Genomic DNA, 18,927 nt, shown 5'->3' with positions numbered 1-18,927 from the left:
CTGTTTGTGGTTTGGTTCTTGCTATCTTATTTGTTTGTTTGTTTGTTTGTTTTAATAATCAGAGGCATTCAGTATTCTGATCGTCACATAGTCACATGATCTTTTCTAGTCAAATACCCTTCTTTATGCCATGTAGTTGTCATAGGTTCATAGTTCATAGTAGTTATTTATTTATTTATTATTTATGATGTGGGAAGTACTTAACATTGAGCTTAATGTATCCACTTTTGTCCATGCTCACCTATGCGTTCTCGATATTCCAAAACTGCTGTTCTTTGCCTGTTGTGCTAAGAGGATATTCGTCAGCTTTGGAATGACGTTATGTCATTTGAGGTCTCTGGACTCAATGAAACTTAGGAAGCCGGTGACTAGTGTCACAGTGTTTAAGAGATAAATGGGTGGATAACAGTGCATTTGATTTAAGGGTTTCTAGTAATAGGCTCCTAGGTAGCCTCATGTGAAATTGGGGGCCTGTGTACCCCCTCTATGTACTGAAATACTATGTACAGCTTTTCTCCCTGGGCCTCTGCTGAAAACAGTCAATTTCTGCCCAGTTGGACTTTCCCGGTAAACAAATGTAAAATAAAATAAATAAAAATAAATAAAAAATATTTAAACATCAGCTGAATCTAACCCCCCCACTACCCTAACAGTACTACAAATCATATATTACTAACTCACTGGCCTAAATGTCTGCATCACTTTTCACCTGATCTTTACCACATAATCAAAGATATCTCCTTGCATCTTATAGTATCTTACTTTATATTAATAATCGGCCTAACCTTTCTTTTACTGTATGGCATATAAATAAATATAATTCCTTATATTAAATGACATTTAAATTTATAGTAGCAATCTGCCTGACTCATCTGTTACTAAGTTGCATGGCTGATGCAGTATCTAAGGTGTACATAGTTTATTATTTATTTGCATGCAAAGTACACATTTGTTTTTAACTCAGTATTTCTCCTTTATCCTTTCTCCCAAAAAACTGTTGAAGTTTTAAAATAGATTTCTAAATATTAACATGGGGTAGGGAGTATTATTGCCATTTAAAGTTATGAAGTTTGAAAAGTAGGAAGGATGATTGATTCTGGCTTGACTTTTAGCTGTATAGAAAAACGTCAGAAATGTATAAAAATAGAATAAATTTATAACATACTTACTTATTTTTAAAAGAAATATATAAGTTGTATGTAAATACTGAATGTTGTAGCTTTTACTGTTCTAACACTCATCTCACAGTTAAAGTGACATTTACTGTCTTAGGTATAAAAATATAATGTTCAGTTTTTTATAGGCAGATGTATATATTTTGTGCTGGAAGACTCAAGAAAGTAAAAAAAAAACAAACAAACAAAAAAAAAAGAATACCTCTTGGACCATAGTCTCCTGGATGACCTGGCAATTCATATCCTTTAGCACCCTTGTCCCCTCTTTCTCCTTGTTCACCTATAACACAATTACAAGTGTTACTGGAGTTCATAATTCAGTTCTTTTTGTTAAAATCAGCATGTAAACAGTAAATGTCACGTATGGAAATGTACTGAAATAAATAATTAAATACGCTTTGTCCCATACTTGACAGAACGACAGTAAGAGAAAGAAAGAAAGGATAACAGAGCGAAACGAATTACACATTGGGACTATATTGGCAGAATGCATCACTAAATTGTTACGACTGTGTATTTACCTTTAGATCCTCTTTTGCCGGGGTCTCCTGAGTCTCCATAAAAACCTTCAGGTCCTTGTTCTCCATCTAGTCCATTAAGTCCAGATTTACCCTGTAGAATATATTCTCACTGTTATTATACTATACATAGAAAAACTTATTGATAAAAAAGTCAAATAATATAATCGGTATGTTACCCAGGCATAAAACTATGTAGTCACTTTTCACCTTCTGTTTTCTCCATAATACTTCCTCATAATTTAATAGTTCAACAGAGCAAGTTAACTTTGAGTTTCTTTCCAGGTGGGAGTGGAAGGAAAATTAATAAATGTGCTAGTAAGATTGTGTGTGAGACTAGCAACAGCACAGATTTATAAGATTTGTAATGAAATTAAAAGTAATATATGGATTATTATGAACAGGAATGCCATAAATGAGTGATGGAGGAAGCAATAACGGAATGTGATCTTCTGTGAGGTAACAGATTGGCTACAGTGTGTATTGTGCCAGAACAGTACTATGGGTAAATGTAAACCACAAAAAAAAAAATAGTAAACCTACCTGTTTGGTAATAGAAAGCATTATGGAATGTGGGAGGTCACAGACTGGCTGCAGTGTGCATTGTCCCAGTACAGTAGTATGGGTAAACCTTCCTGTTTGGTAATGGGGCCTTAAAGTATGGCAGATGACAGGGAAAAAGATGGGTATAATAAATAATGTTATGCAGGATTACAGCTGTTCCTGCTGGATTTTGAGGCACAGGAAAGATAAATGGTTAAAGAACAAATTGTGGGTGAAGTTACAGTTATCCAGATTTCATTACATTTTACTGAATTAAGAATATGAGGGAATGAATACTGTTATAAAACCTAAAGGGAGAGGTTGTGGTGTCTGAATTAATTAAAACTGCTTAGAAACTGTAAAGTACAAATGATAACAAGGGGAAAGCTGCTGTAAGTTCAAGACACAGACATCCTCCAGAAGGGTCTCACAGAGACAGATACCTGGTGTCAAAACCATGGCCTCAACCTAAATGCCAAAAAATGCATAGTCATCCCCTTTTGAAAAAACAAAGTGCCTACGAATTATCGCATAGGTAGGAATACACTAAGTATAAAAGATGTAATTAGGGACCTGGGGACCCAGGTAGATAGCACCCTCTCCTTTGATAATCACATTGCCAAAGTGGTTAGAAATTTCTTCTGTGTAGCCCACCTAATCACAAAAGGGTTCATATCTAGATCAAGAGAGGTCATTGTGCCCCTCTACTCATCACTCATTAGGCCCATAATAGAGTACAATGCTCCATTTGGAATGTACCTTACTCGACACCTGCAACAGCTGGAAAGTCCACAGAAGTACCTCACCAAGAGGATCATGGGCCTCAAACAGATGCTATATGACTAAAGAAACTCCAGCTCTACTCGGTTGCTTACCGCCTGCTCAGAGGTGATCTCTGCCTGATGTATAAGGCCATGTCCAACCCGGAATTAATGGACATGCTCCACCTCAAGAAAACCAAATCTCTTAGAGCCAAACACTCCAGTGAATTAAACCTCAGCACCACAATAAACAGGACATGCTGGAGGGATAGATTCCTGTCCCAGATACTTCCCTCGTTCTGGAATAGAATCCCAGTTTATGTTAGGCAGAGCCCCTCACTGACTCTCTTCAAGAGAAATCTTGACGAGTGGATGGGGATCATAAATTTACCCCTGGGATCATTTCAATGCCCTTGGGCAGATATCCTAGTACCTACCTATGAACTAAAGTGGTAGGTTGTAGTGATATAAAATTGATTATGCTCAGCAAGACTATGATCCTGTTATTATATTTTCATGTTTCCATTATGAGTTAGAGCAGCAATAAAACAGTTATGAAAATGTAAATATAATTTTGCATGGGATTTATTGCTATACTGTCAGAATGTACTTAACTTTGAAGACAAGCATGCTATACACATATCTTGTAGCCCTAGGTATTGTGAAGCATTTTATTCCAATGGAAGGCATGGCGGTTCTGTCACAAGCAATCCAGCATTTCATGCACAGCAATGATCCAGCTATAAGGACAACCGCATTTTGTAAAATAAATGACATATGAAACATGATCTTCTGAAAAAAGGTGGTGAAATAATGGCTGACACCTAATCCTTCAATGTTTATTCAGTGATAAGGAATACTCCAAAATCATATACTTATTCCATAAGTCTCAGTTCTATGTCTTGTAGGACAATTACAAGGAATTAAAATGCAGAATAACACAGTCTTATATGGATTAAACTTTAACACATTTTCATTTTTCAATCTTAAATCTCAGGAAGGAAATAACCTTATTGCTAGAATTTTCTGAATAAGGTAACAAGAACACTGACGTGATTATGCAATACTAACATACCTGGAAAACACAATGTCTTAAATATTTTTTTCATAAATATGTGTTTGCATTTTGAAAAAAAGGTGAACGAGTACATGGCCATGCAGTGTTAAGCAGTATAGCCCTGATATTTGTATTAGATGTAGACACGCATCTGAATATTTTTGAGACAAATGGCAAGAACTGACTTCTGTTCTTCAATAGTGATGACACTGTCCTCTCTAGCCAAGTTTATTCCTTTGATTCTAGCTCTTTCTTTTGAAGTTCTGCCAGCTATTGATCTGACAACTGACAAATCTGGGCATATTAACCAGTTTCAGGTTTGAGTGTTGTACTAGAATTTATCCTTTAGGCAATACTCAGATATCCGCCCTTAAACTATAGCAGGCTACAAAAGCTGCACAGTCTATTAAGTGTAGTCTCTTTATCCAGTCTGTCATATTTCAGTAAGAGATGCAGAAGAATGAAGACACGTTTTTGTAGTTTCTGATCATGAATTCATTAAATGCAGATCATGGAAACTTTTTATAGCTGTGCAGTATCTTAAAATCCAAGGTATTATGTTTTATCGACCATTAATTATAACTTAGCTGTACAAGTGCATGGAGATACCACCTTCCTAACAGGATATATCAGAACTGGAAAAACTGTATTATGGCTTACTATGGTGGAAGGTTGGCATAATGGTTAAGGTGTTTACCTTACAAATATAAGGTGCAGGGTTTGATTCTCACATGGGGTAATTGGCTAGGCTGAAACTGGCCCACAAGGGCAGTTAGCCTAGTACTAATCTATGAACCTATCAAGATTTTAAAATGTTAGCCAGGTCTGTGTCATAGAGGAATAAGTCCCTGAGTATGGTGCAGAGGTGACTCAGGTTTGAGTACTAGCTCAGACATCATTTGGAGCTGGCCTGAGAATGATGGGAGTGAATGGCTGCTACTGACTCACCCATAGCTTTGGCTTGCTACTTTGCTGGCACCTATCAAGACCACTGGGTGTTGCTTGTTTGAAGAATGAGCTTAGAAAGCTCATATTGCTATTGGGCAGATGCACATACCAGAAAATACAGCATGTGGAGGTATGTTCATCATACTGACAGAATCCAGCAGAGCTTGGAGGGCCACCAACAGGGAGGAGCTACTCCACTGGGGAGATGGTAGGCCATCCCACAGGAAGAGCAAGCTTGCCATCTGAGGAATGAATGGACTTCTTTGTCAGGAAAGAATAAAGCAGAGGGCATTCTTCTTAATTTTTGCCATAAGGGGCTGACTGGATGCAGTTACAGGAGCTATCGATCCATCAACTAGATGATACATGCTTAAAAAAAATTAAAATGGTTACTTAGTTTTTAAAAAACACTGTTATTGTAAATGAGTAATGGAAGATGGCAGCCTTTAAACATTTTCAATCGATACCAATTTATTTCAGGTAGTAACGGATACCACAGAAGTGAGTCTTCTCCATCAAGTTACAATGTGGAACATGTAATACACAGTAGAATGACAATGATTATAAATTCATAAATCATAGCTATGAAACTGAATCACATTTAGACTAGAGCCAGCTTCTACTTTGATAAAGATATCTTACTGAAAATGTAAGACACCTTGTCATATTATTCTGTGGTAATGCATTTTGTTTTCCTTAAGCTGGGTAATTGGACTCTGCAGTCGCTTTATAGGTACATGTATTTGGATTAGTGAGTTTGAGATTACTGAGGAACAGCAGCTCCAGTCTACCCCTTTTTCCAGGGCTATTCATCTTCATCTTCATCTTCATCACCATGGTGACCCTCATCCAGTTCTGTTTACCACGGGCAGAAAGGAAAAACGCATGCAAAGTTTTTAACTCTGCTAGAGTCACAGTCTAATTCAACTAGATGAGAAAGCATTACGTGCCTGCTAGATAGTGCAGTAGTCATCACTGAGATTTTAATGTTAATTCCTCACAACCAATGGCAGCCTACGTTCTATGTACTGGCAGATCACACTCACACCAACATGCTGGTAAGATCATGTGGTTTGTAATATGATGTACCTCATTATCTTACTCACTACATACACCAAGTTCACAAAATGGTACTTCATTTGGTTATGCATTACCCTAGGCAAAGAACTCAGTTGGCCAGATTTTGTGGTTTTGTGGCAAATAACTGAGAATTGAAATCACTAAATAATGATACACATATGAGTTCAGACTTTATGTTCTTCAGAAAATACATGATAACCCAAAACGTATTATTTCAGCAACTTTCTAAGTTTAGAAGAGCAGTATTTAAAATATGTCCCTATTTTTGGGCCTTTGTACTTCCACTGTTTCAGGCTTTATCCAGATTTCTTGTGCTAAGGGGTTGAGTAGTATGGTCCTAGGAGGGGTAGGATCAATAAATTGAGGCTGAACAAAGTGGATACTAAAAGAGACCAACACCTTCAAATATCTATTGGTTAAAGGACCAACATTTAGGTTTCTCTTTATCTATTGACCACCAAGTAGTGTAAGAACATTCCTTCAGGAGTTTATTAATTCCCTTGTTGACTCATTCTAGGGACACTGACACTTTGGTTTGTTGGGTGAAGTCAATATCTGGGTTGATGATGAAATGGTGTCTCTTGCTCATGAATTTAATTGTATCATGAATGGTTTGCAACACATAAATCTGTTTGCACTTTGGACAAGGTCTTTTTGATGGAAGTGGTTGCAGGAATCTGGAGATCGAACCCAGTTTTTGGACAGATGACTTCATTGTACACGTTGGGCTTAGCTTAACTTACCTTAGTCCTCTCAGTCTTAAATTGAGAGTAGAACATAATGTCATTGGTGAGTGGTGACAGTAGTAATGTTTTTTACTAATGAACTCCTCAGTTTCTTGCGGAGGGTTGCTCTGAGTTTGCTAATGCCTTGGCATAAAGTTATTATTACTTCCTGGCCATAGGCCATGCTCCTCTGCCACAACAAAGAGTTACAAATTGTGGTTTGAGCATTCTCTTCACAGCCTACATTGAGCAAGGTGCAGGTTGAAGCATCAGTGGTGACAGGTGGGACTATGGAGTGACACGATTGAGCTTGATGAGCATTACAGTATCTACCAAGCAGATATTTCCTGCAAGACATTAGACTTTTTGCCTACAGAAACCACTTCTGGGGCTAATCACCCAGCTGCCCTCTTCCAATATTTGAAAGGCTGTACAGCCCATCTTGTTCATCCATCAGAAGAGACTTATCCATCCTGAATGTGAATCTGCTGCTTGATTCTTCACTGACAAATTGGCTTCCATTAGATCTGCTCTTCCCCCAGCAGACCCCAAGTGTGGCTTGGTGGTTGTTGTTTAGTATTCCAGATTTTAATGGGTTCATGACTACAGTCTCTATCTTGTGAGCAACAATGTGCAGATCAAACTCATGTCTTTCTAGGCTGGAACTTGCCAGCTCTGATGTACTGGGTCCTTAATTTGCTGGATTTTGGCTACTTCTTTGAGGGATGGGAGTTTTTCTCTAGCTTTGAAGGAGGCATTGGCTATCCCAGACCTTAAGAAGCAATATTTAGAGTCAAATGACTTAAATAAATACTGACCGATCTCTAAACTGCCATTTCTGTTATAGTGTTGGTCCTATTGTAGTTCTGTGTTGCATTTGACATAGTAGACCATATCTTGTATCTGTCTAACCAAGCTCATTAGGTCTGTTCTTCATCTGCATTTGATACCAAATGTGGAACACCACAGAGTGCTGTTTTGGGCCCTAAGTTGTTCACAGTATATATGCTTCCTTACTGAGGGAAAAGGGTTTAGCAAAGTGGTTTGCAACCTTTTTTACACTTGGGGCCACTGAAAATAGGAAAATTATTTTGGAGACCGCTGAGGCAGAAATAAAAAACATTATTTATAAGGAACCAATTAAAATGATTGCTGCTTGAGTGTTGTATGCCAACACAGTAATCTCACCAATTGAGAAAGAGATAGATACATAGTGTAACCTTAGAAATGGAGTATACTAAGTGAGAAATGCTAATAAATCATAGTCGTCCTACACTATCAACCGTGGAACAATGCCGTGTATTCCAGCCACCAAGCTGGCAAACAGTTGAGTTTCAGGTGCATTTTTAAAGGAATTCACACACACACACACACACACACACACACACACACACACACACACACACACACACACACACACACACACACACACACAAACACACACACACACACACACAACAGACAGACTCCTTACAATTCTGTCTTTGTGGTCTGCAGCACACACCTGCAGAAGCAGCTTGAGGAACATCCCGTCAGTCCATGGAAGTAGCATGAGGACCACCGCAGCTGGGAGCTCTTATTTTTGTATTTAAATTCTGCATGCACAGAACACAGAAAGGAACAGGTTTGTGCAATGATGACATATGATGCAGCCAGATACAAAGGATGTTTTTAGAGAAGAACACCCTTAAAAAATATATTTTTTTAATATTAAAAGTAAATATGTCAGTCCCCAGACCAGGCGACTGCCTTGGTTGCCTAGTGCTGGATCCAGCTCTGTGGACCTGCAGGAAACTTCTGCTAACCAAACCTGGTCCACAGACCAGGGGTTGAAAACCACTGATTTAGCATGCCATCATTACACTGGTGACACTTGGATGTACTTTTCCTTCTCTTAGGAGAAAAATGGCTTGTATTTATCCCCTGGCTGATGATTTAGAAGCCATACATATATGGTTATCAGAAAATCAACTTAAACTGAACACTGCAAAGACGTGGTTCTGACAGTTCATGCAAAAAACACTACTCCTATCACAGTTTTTGTTTCTAGCTGTGAGTAAAGCAAAGACCTGTCATAGCTTTGATTTAAAGTAACAGCAATACTTCTTGGATGTAAAAGATTTTACCATGGTTTCTTGTGATAACCTGCAAATACTTGAAATCAATTGGAAGTGTAGTACACCCGAAATGGATGCTACATATTAATCAATGACTTTAAATAAAAGGAAAATATGGAATTAGAAAACAGGCGCCATAGTCATAACTCTCAATCTGTTAACATTGAAAACAGGAATAAAGGTCCCTGAAAAATATTTACAACTAGCCAAAAATTCTGGATATGTTATTATCATATAATTTTCATTTCAAACAGAGATAAAGAATTGAATCCATGTTTAAAAAACAGAGTGACAAAATTGTCAGAAAAAATATAAGCACATTATCAAAGAGACAGTGTAAAATCTATAAACTCTAATGAACCATACTACAAAATTTTGACATTTAACGTTTAGTTTTGTTTGTAGGAAAAGCAGATGTAAGATGTGTATCCTCTTTAAATTATTGGTGTCACTAGTATATTGATCATGTACTATAGTTTTATTTGTACTAGACAGCTTCAAATATCACATGTGATGAGGTGGGATTTAGAAAATTATGTAAAGAGGTAAATCGAGCATGAGCATACAGACATGTCTTCATACAGGTATGTCATGCACACGGTCAAATCAGGCCTCAAAATAGGAATGTTCCTCCAAAACGGGAACAGATGAGAGGAATGCACCTAGTGTGAATGTGATGATGATTGGGCTGCCTGAACCATCTCTGATAGAGAACCATGATCTTTCATTAAGGAATGAACTGTGAACGTCATACAACTCACATCCTACTGTAATCTGTCAGTTGAACAATTACATTGTGTGGATAAACCTGAGGCAAAATAACTTTAGAACTATCTTGTTTTACTAGTTAACTTTTACCTGTTCTGCTTCCACAACACCATAATATGATCAGATTCTTTTACTTAAATATTTATTATTCTATTCTTTGATAGAAAGATTTTTAGCATGTTTCTTCTTATAGACCTAAATTAATGGCATCTTAATATATATGTTGGTCTTTTTATGATTATGGTGCAATGTAGAAACCCATGTAACTTAATTACTTGAAATTTCTTATATTAATGAAATTATTTGTATAATTTAGAAGCCTAAGAATGTTGAAAAATGTAATATTATTAATCCTGTTTTTCTTATTAGTTAGATGGTTAAAGAATGCTGAATATGCCTTTGTTCTACTTTCTGTTTGGCATCTGTGTTTTGACTGTGTGAAAGTATTAGTTTACCTCATCACCATTTACCTTTACCATGCTAAAATGGAATTACCTATGTTCTGGTTATTCTAGAAGATGTGAGATTGGGGCCATGATGGGTAATCTTGTCACTGGATTGGGCGTCTCCATTTATATAAGCATTAATGTTAGACTATCTGGGTATAGACAAAACCCTTACTTTGCACAATCTGTACATTGTAATGGACATGGTTCAGTAGCTTTCCCATACTCTTTATTTGATGAGGGGACTGGTTTAGCAAGGTTATGGACCAGTTACCAGCAATGGTTTTCTTAAATCACTGAACAAATAGTAGAAGAGAGAAGATATTCTAACGGTTGCATAGGGAGAGAGATGTGATATACCTTATTTATGAGAGACTAAGATAAAAATAATGAATACATTAAATAAGAATGTCCATGTGACTATGTTATTGCCATCATCATCATCTTCCAACCCCCTTTTCCCATTTTTACATGGGTTCAAGGTGTCACATCCACATTAATCAATGTGACTAAATCACCTACAGTCAATGCTTAAACTGCTGAGTGACTAGAGGGAAACCATAAAACAGGTTGGGGGTAGGAAGGATTCGTCACCCTTATTAAAATAATTATACACATGGTGGGGGCTTTTTGTAGTTGTAATGCTGGGTTGCTTATCTTGTTAGGAAGACTTAACTCTCAGCAATACATGGTTGCAAATATTTATGTCCCCAGTTAAAACAATATGGAGTAGCTTATGGAATTTTTTAAAGAGTGGGAGAAACATCAACTCGAGTGGTATCAGTCCATTTTGTGCCGTAATTTTTATATAATTGCAAACTGCAAGTCATACATGTTTTGTAAATAAATAACTTTCATTCCAATGCAGGGCTGACAGTATTCCATATATGCATGAGAATGGTTGGCCTGATCTGCGGTGGCATATACCTCACACAGGCATTCCGATTATAATAGCTAGCAGTATACAAACCAGCAGAACTGATTATAATAGCTAGCAGTATACAAACCAGCAGAACCGATTATAATAGCTAGCAGTATACAAACCAGCAGAACCGATTATAATAGCTAGCAGTATACAAACCAGTAGAACCGATTATAATAGATAACTGTATACAAACCAGCAGAACCAATTATAATAAATAACAGTATACAAACCAGCAGAACCGATTATAATAGCCATCAGTATACAAACCAGCAAAACCGATTATAATAGCTAGCAGTATACAAACCAGCAGAACCGATTATAATAGTTAGCAGTATACAAACCAGCAGAACCGATTATAATAGCTAGCAGTATACAAACCAGCAGAACCGATTATAATAGATAGCAGTATACAAACCAGCAGAACCGATTATAATAGATAGCAGTATACAAACCAGCAGAACCGATTATAATAGCTAGCATTATACAAACCAGCAGAACCAATTATAATAGCTAGCAGTATACAAACCAGCAGAACCGATTATAATAGCTAGCAGTATACAAACCAGCAGAACCGATTATAATAGCTAGCAGTATACAAAGCAGCAGAACCGATTATAATAGCTAGCAGTATACAAACCAGCAGAACTGATTATAATAGCTAGCAGTATACAAACCAGCAGAACCGATTATAATAGCTAGCAGTATACAAACCAGCAGAACTGATTATAATAGCTAGCAGTATACAAACCAGCAGAACCAATTATAATAGCTAGCAGTATATAAACCAGCAGAACCGATTATAATAGCTAGCAGTATACAAACCAGCAGAACCGATTATAATAGATAGTAGTATACAAACCAGCAGAACCGATTATAATAGCTAGCAGTATACAAACCAGCAGAACCGATTATAATAGATAGCAGTATACAAACCAGCAGAACTGATTATAATAGCTAGCAGTATACAAACCAGCAGAACCGATTATAATAGCTAGCAGTATACAAACCAGCAGAACCGATTATAATAGCTAGCAGTATACAAACCAGCAGAACTGACCTGGTCCTTACAAAGGATGAAAATGAGAGTGATACGTCCACAACAGAGATAAAAGAAACGGTCCTGTTGGATTATGCTCCAGTTGTGGTAGAATTTACATCTGAAGATTCAGAGATTTAGTTAACCAAGTCTGATAACAAACCTAAAACAGCAAACTAGCATGAGATTGTTCAGGGTGGGTAGAAGTAAGGCAGTGAGAGACAGTTTGATGTCTGAGGAAGATGAGAGCAGGCACTTCTTAATGAAGTGTATACATGTAAGGGAAAAGTATGCTTTTATGCAGAGGTTAAGAGCTTAGTTCAATCAATATAACGTGAATTACTGTATAGACGAGCCTTCGTTGAAGGTTGGGCGTCGAGCTGGCACCTCAGCACTGTAAAAATCTACTGCCAATCATTAGCGGACCGGAGTTCTGCTGTGGCGACCCCTAACTGGGAAAAGCCGATTGTATAGATGAACTTAGTCTGAAGGCTAAATTAAACGATCAATTTCATTGACAGAAACAAAGCTTTTAATATGAAATGGTGGCATTTGGTGGTTTTATGGTGAAAATAATCCAACATTTATAGCATGGAAATTCAAGCAACAAAGAAATTATGAAAGAATAGCTATAAGGTCACAAGAAGAGGGCTCACTAATTCTGATGGATAACTTAATTACAACACAGAGTTTAAAAATTATTATTCCCATTTGTATACCAGCAAAATATGCTACCATGTCATAACTGGGGAAGACGTTCTCCTGATCTTTCTTCCTTACACTAACAATTGAAGCATTTTTTGCATAGAGATTAAGAATTCTGTAAGTGTAAAGAGCTATTCTCTCAAATATGTCTGCTAATCCTGATGGTTTCCTGACATTTATAAAAAAAGGAAGGCACAGACTCACTATTGAACTCCTCAATTTATTCATCCATATACAATTAGAATACAGCATTTCCCATTTTTTGTTAACTATATCATAACAGTTGTCCCAAAAAAACAGAGAAGAGCTAATCAAAATTGGAAATTTCTAACCAAGCTAGTTAATTAGTCCACATTCTTACATTTTTATCTAAAGATCTCTTAAGAAGGGTGAACAAAGTACTTCTAATATTAATTCATCGGGGACAGACTTATTTCAGTAGGGAGTAAGACATATTACTGATGTGGGATGGGCTTAGCTTCTTTTATCTGAGAAGTTGAATCTATGAGGCAGGGATCATTCTGTTGACATAAACAGGTGTAGAATGAGAATGGGGGATTGATAATAACTTAGTAGCACCATTAAGAACATTAGACTGTAATTTCACTTTTGTGGTCTCTGTAAATGGTGCACTCTCTCATGAAGGGGGCATTTGTAGGGGTCCAAGAAAAGGAAGCCCCCTGTCCACAAAACTATTTATAATACTCATGGGTGAGCTATCCATAAGAGTATAGCATGTACTTAAGAGACTAGAGCATGAGGAACAAGGGACAGAAGTATTTTTGTTGTCTGAAGATAATTACATTTTACATTAGATGTTTTTCTAAATCTCTTAAATCTCAGAAACATTCCTTGTGGCAATCAACTTGGTTTGCCTGCCCAGCGGCTAATACTGACACAAACCAGAAACACACTACCAATCAGTAAGAATTTCTTAATTCCAAGTGCTAAAACAACAAAGCAGCAAAAGCCAAACTCTTAAAGAAGCATTTGTCCCAAAAGTCCTGCTATGATAAAATGGGTCTATATTACATCAGTAAATGTATAAAAGTGGTTGAAAATGCCCAAAAAGTTACTAATAACCTGTAGAAAGGCACCGGAAATCAGCTGGGCCACTCAACAGAAGTTTAATCCAAAATGCACATGAACACAGTGGTTTAAAAGCACAAAGCACATCAAGCACATAAACATTGTAAAAACAGTTCCCCTTACATTTTCGTCTTACAAACTTCATCAGATAGGCATGTACTGTCCCAAAGGCTATGTTAAATACATTTTCAAATGGAAATTAACCAATAAGAAGCATTGACCAATTAAACAATTAACAATGAAGATTCAATTTAAATGAATTAAAATGCAGAATGCAAGAGATGATTGGTGATCAAGAAGAGGAGGATGAGTGTGAGGGCAGCACCAAGGATCAAATGGTGGAAATTGAAAAATGGTAATTGTGATGTGATGTTCAGGGAAGAGTTAAGACAGGTACTGGGTGGCAGTGAAGAGTTACCGAATAGCTGGGTAACTACAGCAGAGCTAGTAAGAGTGATGGCTAGAAAGGTGCTTGGTGTACAATTTGGAAAGAGGAAGGAGGACAAGGAGACCTGGTGGTGGAATGAAGAAGTACAGTAGAGTAAACAGAGAAAGAAGTTGGCGAAGAAGAAGTGGGATTGTCAGAGAGATGAAGAAAGTAGACAAGAGTATAAGGAGAGGAGGTGTATGGCAAAGAGAGAGGTGGCAAAGGCTAAGGATAAGGCATATGACGAGTTGTATAAACGGTTGGACACTAAGGAGGGAGAAAAGGACCTGTACCAACTGGCTAGACAGAGGGACTGAGCTAGTAAAGATGTGCAGCAGGTAATGGTGATAAAGGATAATGAGGGAAATGTACTCACAAGTGAGGAGAGTGTGTTGAGCAGATGGAAAGAGTACTTTGAGGGGCTGATGAATGAAGAGAATGAGAGAGAGAGAAGGTTGGATGATGTGTGGATAGTGAATCATGAAGTGCAGTGGATTAGCAAGGGGGAAGTAAGGATAGCTATGAAGAGGATGAAGAACGGAAAGGCTGTTGGTCCAGATGACATATCTGTGGAAGCATGGAGGTGTTTAGGTGAAATGGCAGTGGAGTTTTTAACTAGATTGTTTAATGAAATCTTGGGAAGTGAGAGGATGCCTGAGGAATGGAGAAAAAGTATTTTGGTACCGATTTTTAAGAATAAGGGTGATGTGCAAAGCTGTGGTAACTACAGAGGGATTACATTAATCAGTCATAGCATGAAGTTAGGGGAAAGAGTAGTGCAAGCTAGGTTAAGAAGGGAAGTGATGATTAGTGATCAGTAGTATGGTTTCATGCCAGGAAAGAGCACTACAGATGCGATGTTTGCTTTGAGAGTGTTGATGGAGAAGTACAGAGAAGGTCAGAAGGAGTTGCATTGTGTCTTTGTGGATTTAGAGAAAGCATATGACAGGGTGCCTAAAGAGGAGTTGTGGTTTTGTATGAGGAAGTCGGGAGTGTCAGAGAAGTATGTAAGAGTGGTACAGGATATGTACGAAGGTAGTGTGATAGCGGTGAGGTCTGCGGTGGGAGTGACGGATGCGTTTAAGGTGGAGGTGGGATTACATCAAGGATCAGCTCTGAGCCCTTTCTTATTTTTAATGGTGATGGACAGGTTGACAGACAAGATCTGACAGGAGTCCCGTGGACTATGATGTTTTCAGATGACATTATGATCTGTAGTGACTGTAGGGAACAGGTGGAGGAGACCCAGGAGAGGTGGAGATATGCTCTAGAGAGAAGAGGAATGAAGGTCAGCAGGACTAAGACAGAATATATGTGTGTGAATGAGAGGGAGGATAGAGGAATGGTGAGGATGCAGGGAGTAAAGGTGGCGAAGGTGGATGAGTTTAAATACTTAGGATCAACAGTTCAGAGTAATGGTGAGTGTGGAAGAGAGGTGAAGAAGAGAGTACAGGCAGGATGGAGTGGGTGGAAAAGAGTGTCACGAGTGATTTGTGACAGACGAGTACTAGTAAGAGTGAAAGGGAAGATCTACAAGAGGGTAGTGAGACCAGCTATGTTATATGGGTTGGAGACAGTGGGAATGACAAAAAGGCAGGAGTCAGAGCTTGACGTGGCAGAGATGAAGATGTTAAGATTTGCACTGGGTGTGATGAGGATGGACAGGATTAGGAATAAGTATATTAGAGGGTCAGCCCAGGTTGGAAGGTTTGGAGACAAAGCCAGAGAGGCAAGATTATGTTGGTTTGGACATGTGCTGAGGAGAGATGCAGAGTATATTGGGAAAAAGATGATAAGGATGAAGCTGCCAGGTAACAGGAAAAGAGGAAGACCTAAGATAAGGTTTATGGGTGCGGTGAGAGAGGACATGCAGGTGGTTGGTGTGAAAGAGCAAGATACAGAGGACAGGAAGAAATGGAAACAGTTGATCTGCTGTGGTGACCCCTGATGGGAGCAGTCGAAAGAAGAAGAAGAATTCGACCAAGACGCATTCAAAAGAATGCATCTTCAGTCTTGTAATAGGAACCCGATAAAAGTAGCAAGCCTTTAAATCCATTAAAAGAAGGAGAGATAGTGAGGATGCAGACAATGAAAGGATTTCACCACATAGGACTTGTAAAGTGTTTGTGTGAGGAACCGAGATCGTACATCATTAAGTCGCAAGGGATGGAATTCAGGCAGAATCTGAAACATTTACTACTGCTGTCCAAGCCAGTGCTACAGCACCTTGCCTGTAATAAAGACTCCAATTCTCAGAGTGATTTGTCTAATTTTCCTTTTCCAGAGAACATTTTTTTGTCGTCTGTTTCTGTTCCTCAAAGTATCTCTGAAAATCCTGAAGAAGAACATTCCCCAGTGACTGTCCCTGTTGCTAAACTCAGTTCTAATTATTACATTTATAGGTGAGGTCATATCTCAAGAGTTAATTCCAAATGCATAGCAACCTGGACGTGATTGTTATTATTTGCATATGTCAGTATAATTTGCATCCTTATCCAATTGTCATTTTCATTCGAAGGACAGATTAGTCAAAGAAGTAGGATGTAGATCAGAGTGTGTGTTGTATCTTTAAGAGCCATTCCGGTCCATGGGCATGTGCATATAAGTACTGAGCATGTGCAAGCTACAGTGCCATTTTGAGTGATCAGTCAGAATGAAAGTATGTATGTGTGTAGCAGTCAGTCAATTAGTTAGTTCATTTGAGTTTTATGTTCCTATCCTCCATCCTGATGTATTTTTGTGTAATAAATGACTTAAATGAACACCCAAGCTTCATCGTCTTATTTGAATACAAAAGATGAGTAACAATTTCCAAGAAAGATAGGGAAATAAGGAAAGTAGGAAGCATGAAGGAATGTGATGAAGTTATTTAACCAATCTCTCAAGGTAGATCATCTGAATTAGGAATGATACGATCTGAAACCCCTGTACAAACAAGCAGTATCAACTGATATCAATAATACATCCATATTCAATGTTCCACTATTCTTGAATTAATAAAAAATAGAAGAAATCAGGCACACAAATTTGATGGCTGTAATAAATTGAGATCTACAAGAAAAGAGGTAGTTCTATGTATCATATGTTGGAAAAAAAGGTTACTGTCACAATTAGGGAACTTCAGAACATTTGGTCAATAGTGCCCTGACATGACACCGACTAATTTGTGACCACTTCATGAAACTACAATCATAAGTGAGCAGAACATTGGACTATGAACACCATTCTAAATCAATAAAACACACAAAAAGTGTTTTTTGGGGGTAATATTGCTGCACCCCACTCCACCATGACTTATGTCCTCAAACTCAGAGGTTGCACAGTCATGGGGAAAGGAGAATTCCCCAGAGAAATGGCAATTCAACTTTCCTGGGAAAACATCAGCAGTTACACAGCTAGTGATCACACAAAGAAATGCTGATTACTAGTGATTTATTATGAAACCAGTCTCCTGGTACAAGCTGGGGGGGGGGGGCTCAAATATTGAAGGAGCCTGGAAGGTGGTATGGGATCTAACTCATCTTGTTGGTAAATAAGACCTGATTAGGGAATTAAAAATGAGAATCTTGCACATTAATTGTCTCAACCCAAGCCAATTTTCAGTGATGGAAGGAAGAAAGATGATTGCTTTTGGAGTTGTGAACAAAGCAATACAGATAACTTGATATATTGATAATGCAACCATTGAAGTCACCTCTCATAGCAAATTATTAGGGATGATAGTGGATGACAATCTTACATTTGACCTGCATATACAAAACTGTATAAGAAAAACTCATCAAAAACTAGGGGTACTCTATAGAGCCAATCTCACAGACACAACCAAAGCTATGCTTGCTACTACTTATCTCACCCCAATGCTTCTTTATGGCACTCCCATCCTTACTAACATTCAGGCATACAAAAATCAAAGCATGGACAAAATGCAGTAACAAATTTTGCACCCAATACTGCTTTCAGAACCCAGGTCTGTACCACACTAAAAAGCCTAAATTAGGTAGAACTACTCCATGAACTAATATATACACAGCTTCTTACACCTATAAAATCATTCAGAATCCATCTGCTTGTCCAGCACTAAATAACACTCTACACACCTATGTTCCTACTCGGTTCACAACCCTATCAAATCTGCTGGGCATCGTTTGCAATTACACCATGTTGCTAAGGCCTGGAACTTTTTATCTCTATCCATCAGGTCAATACCTTCCCTCCCTCCCATCCTTCAAAACCACCCTGAAAGACTTCTTAACCAAAACCTAGCTCTGTTATTGCTCAAAACCAGGCTAAACTGTATTCCTAAAAAGTTAACACCATTGGTGAAGTAGAAAAAGAGATTCTAAGAAAATATTATACACTTAACTGCTGTGTTATGTTACTACTAAGTCACCACACTGCCTTTTTAGTTTGGATTTACTCCTTTTAACACATTTGAAATACCATCTGCCTATTGCAAGCAGTGTACCTGTAATAAGAAAACCATGCTGTGTATTGTAGTATGACATAAAATAGTATAAACTTGTCTGAGAAAATGTAATGCTTATAATGTGGTGAAGGGCAGCATTGCTTCTCTCTTAGAAAATGCACATATAGCTTTATAAGATTTG

General features: G+C 37.9%; 1 protein-coding gene across 1 annotated transcript in view; it reads right to left on the bottom strand.

The window, feature by feature from the left end:
- Positions 1-18,927, bottom strand: part of LOC122795078 (collagen alpha-3(IX) chain-like) — a 167,433-nt gene that overhangs the window by 84,420 nt on the left and 64,086 nt on the right. The window contains exons 5-6 of the mRNA XM_044063653.1: positions 1,697-1,787; positions 1,378-1,455 (exon numbers count right to left, since the gene is read on the bottom strand). Of these exons, the coding sequence (XP_043919588.1) occupies positions 1,378-1,455; positions 1,697-1,787 (169 nt within the window). The remainder of the gene's footprint in view (positions 1-1,377; positions 1,456-1,696; positions 1,788-18,927) is intronic.

Source organism: Protopterus annectens, chromosome 2.part1 (genome assembly GCF_019279795.1).
Source record: "Protopterus annectens isolate FY-2018-M chromosome 2.part1, PAN1.0, whole genome shotgun sequence".
Lineage (NCBI taxonomy): Eukaryota > Metazoa > Chordata > Ceratodontiformes > Protopteridae > Protopterus > Protopterus annectens.
The sequence above is the reverse complement of the archived record's forward strand: the minus strand, read 5'-3'. Positions and strand labels throughout refer to the sequence as shown.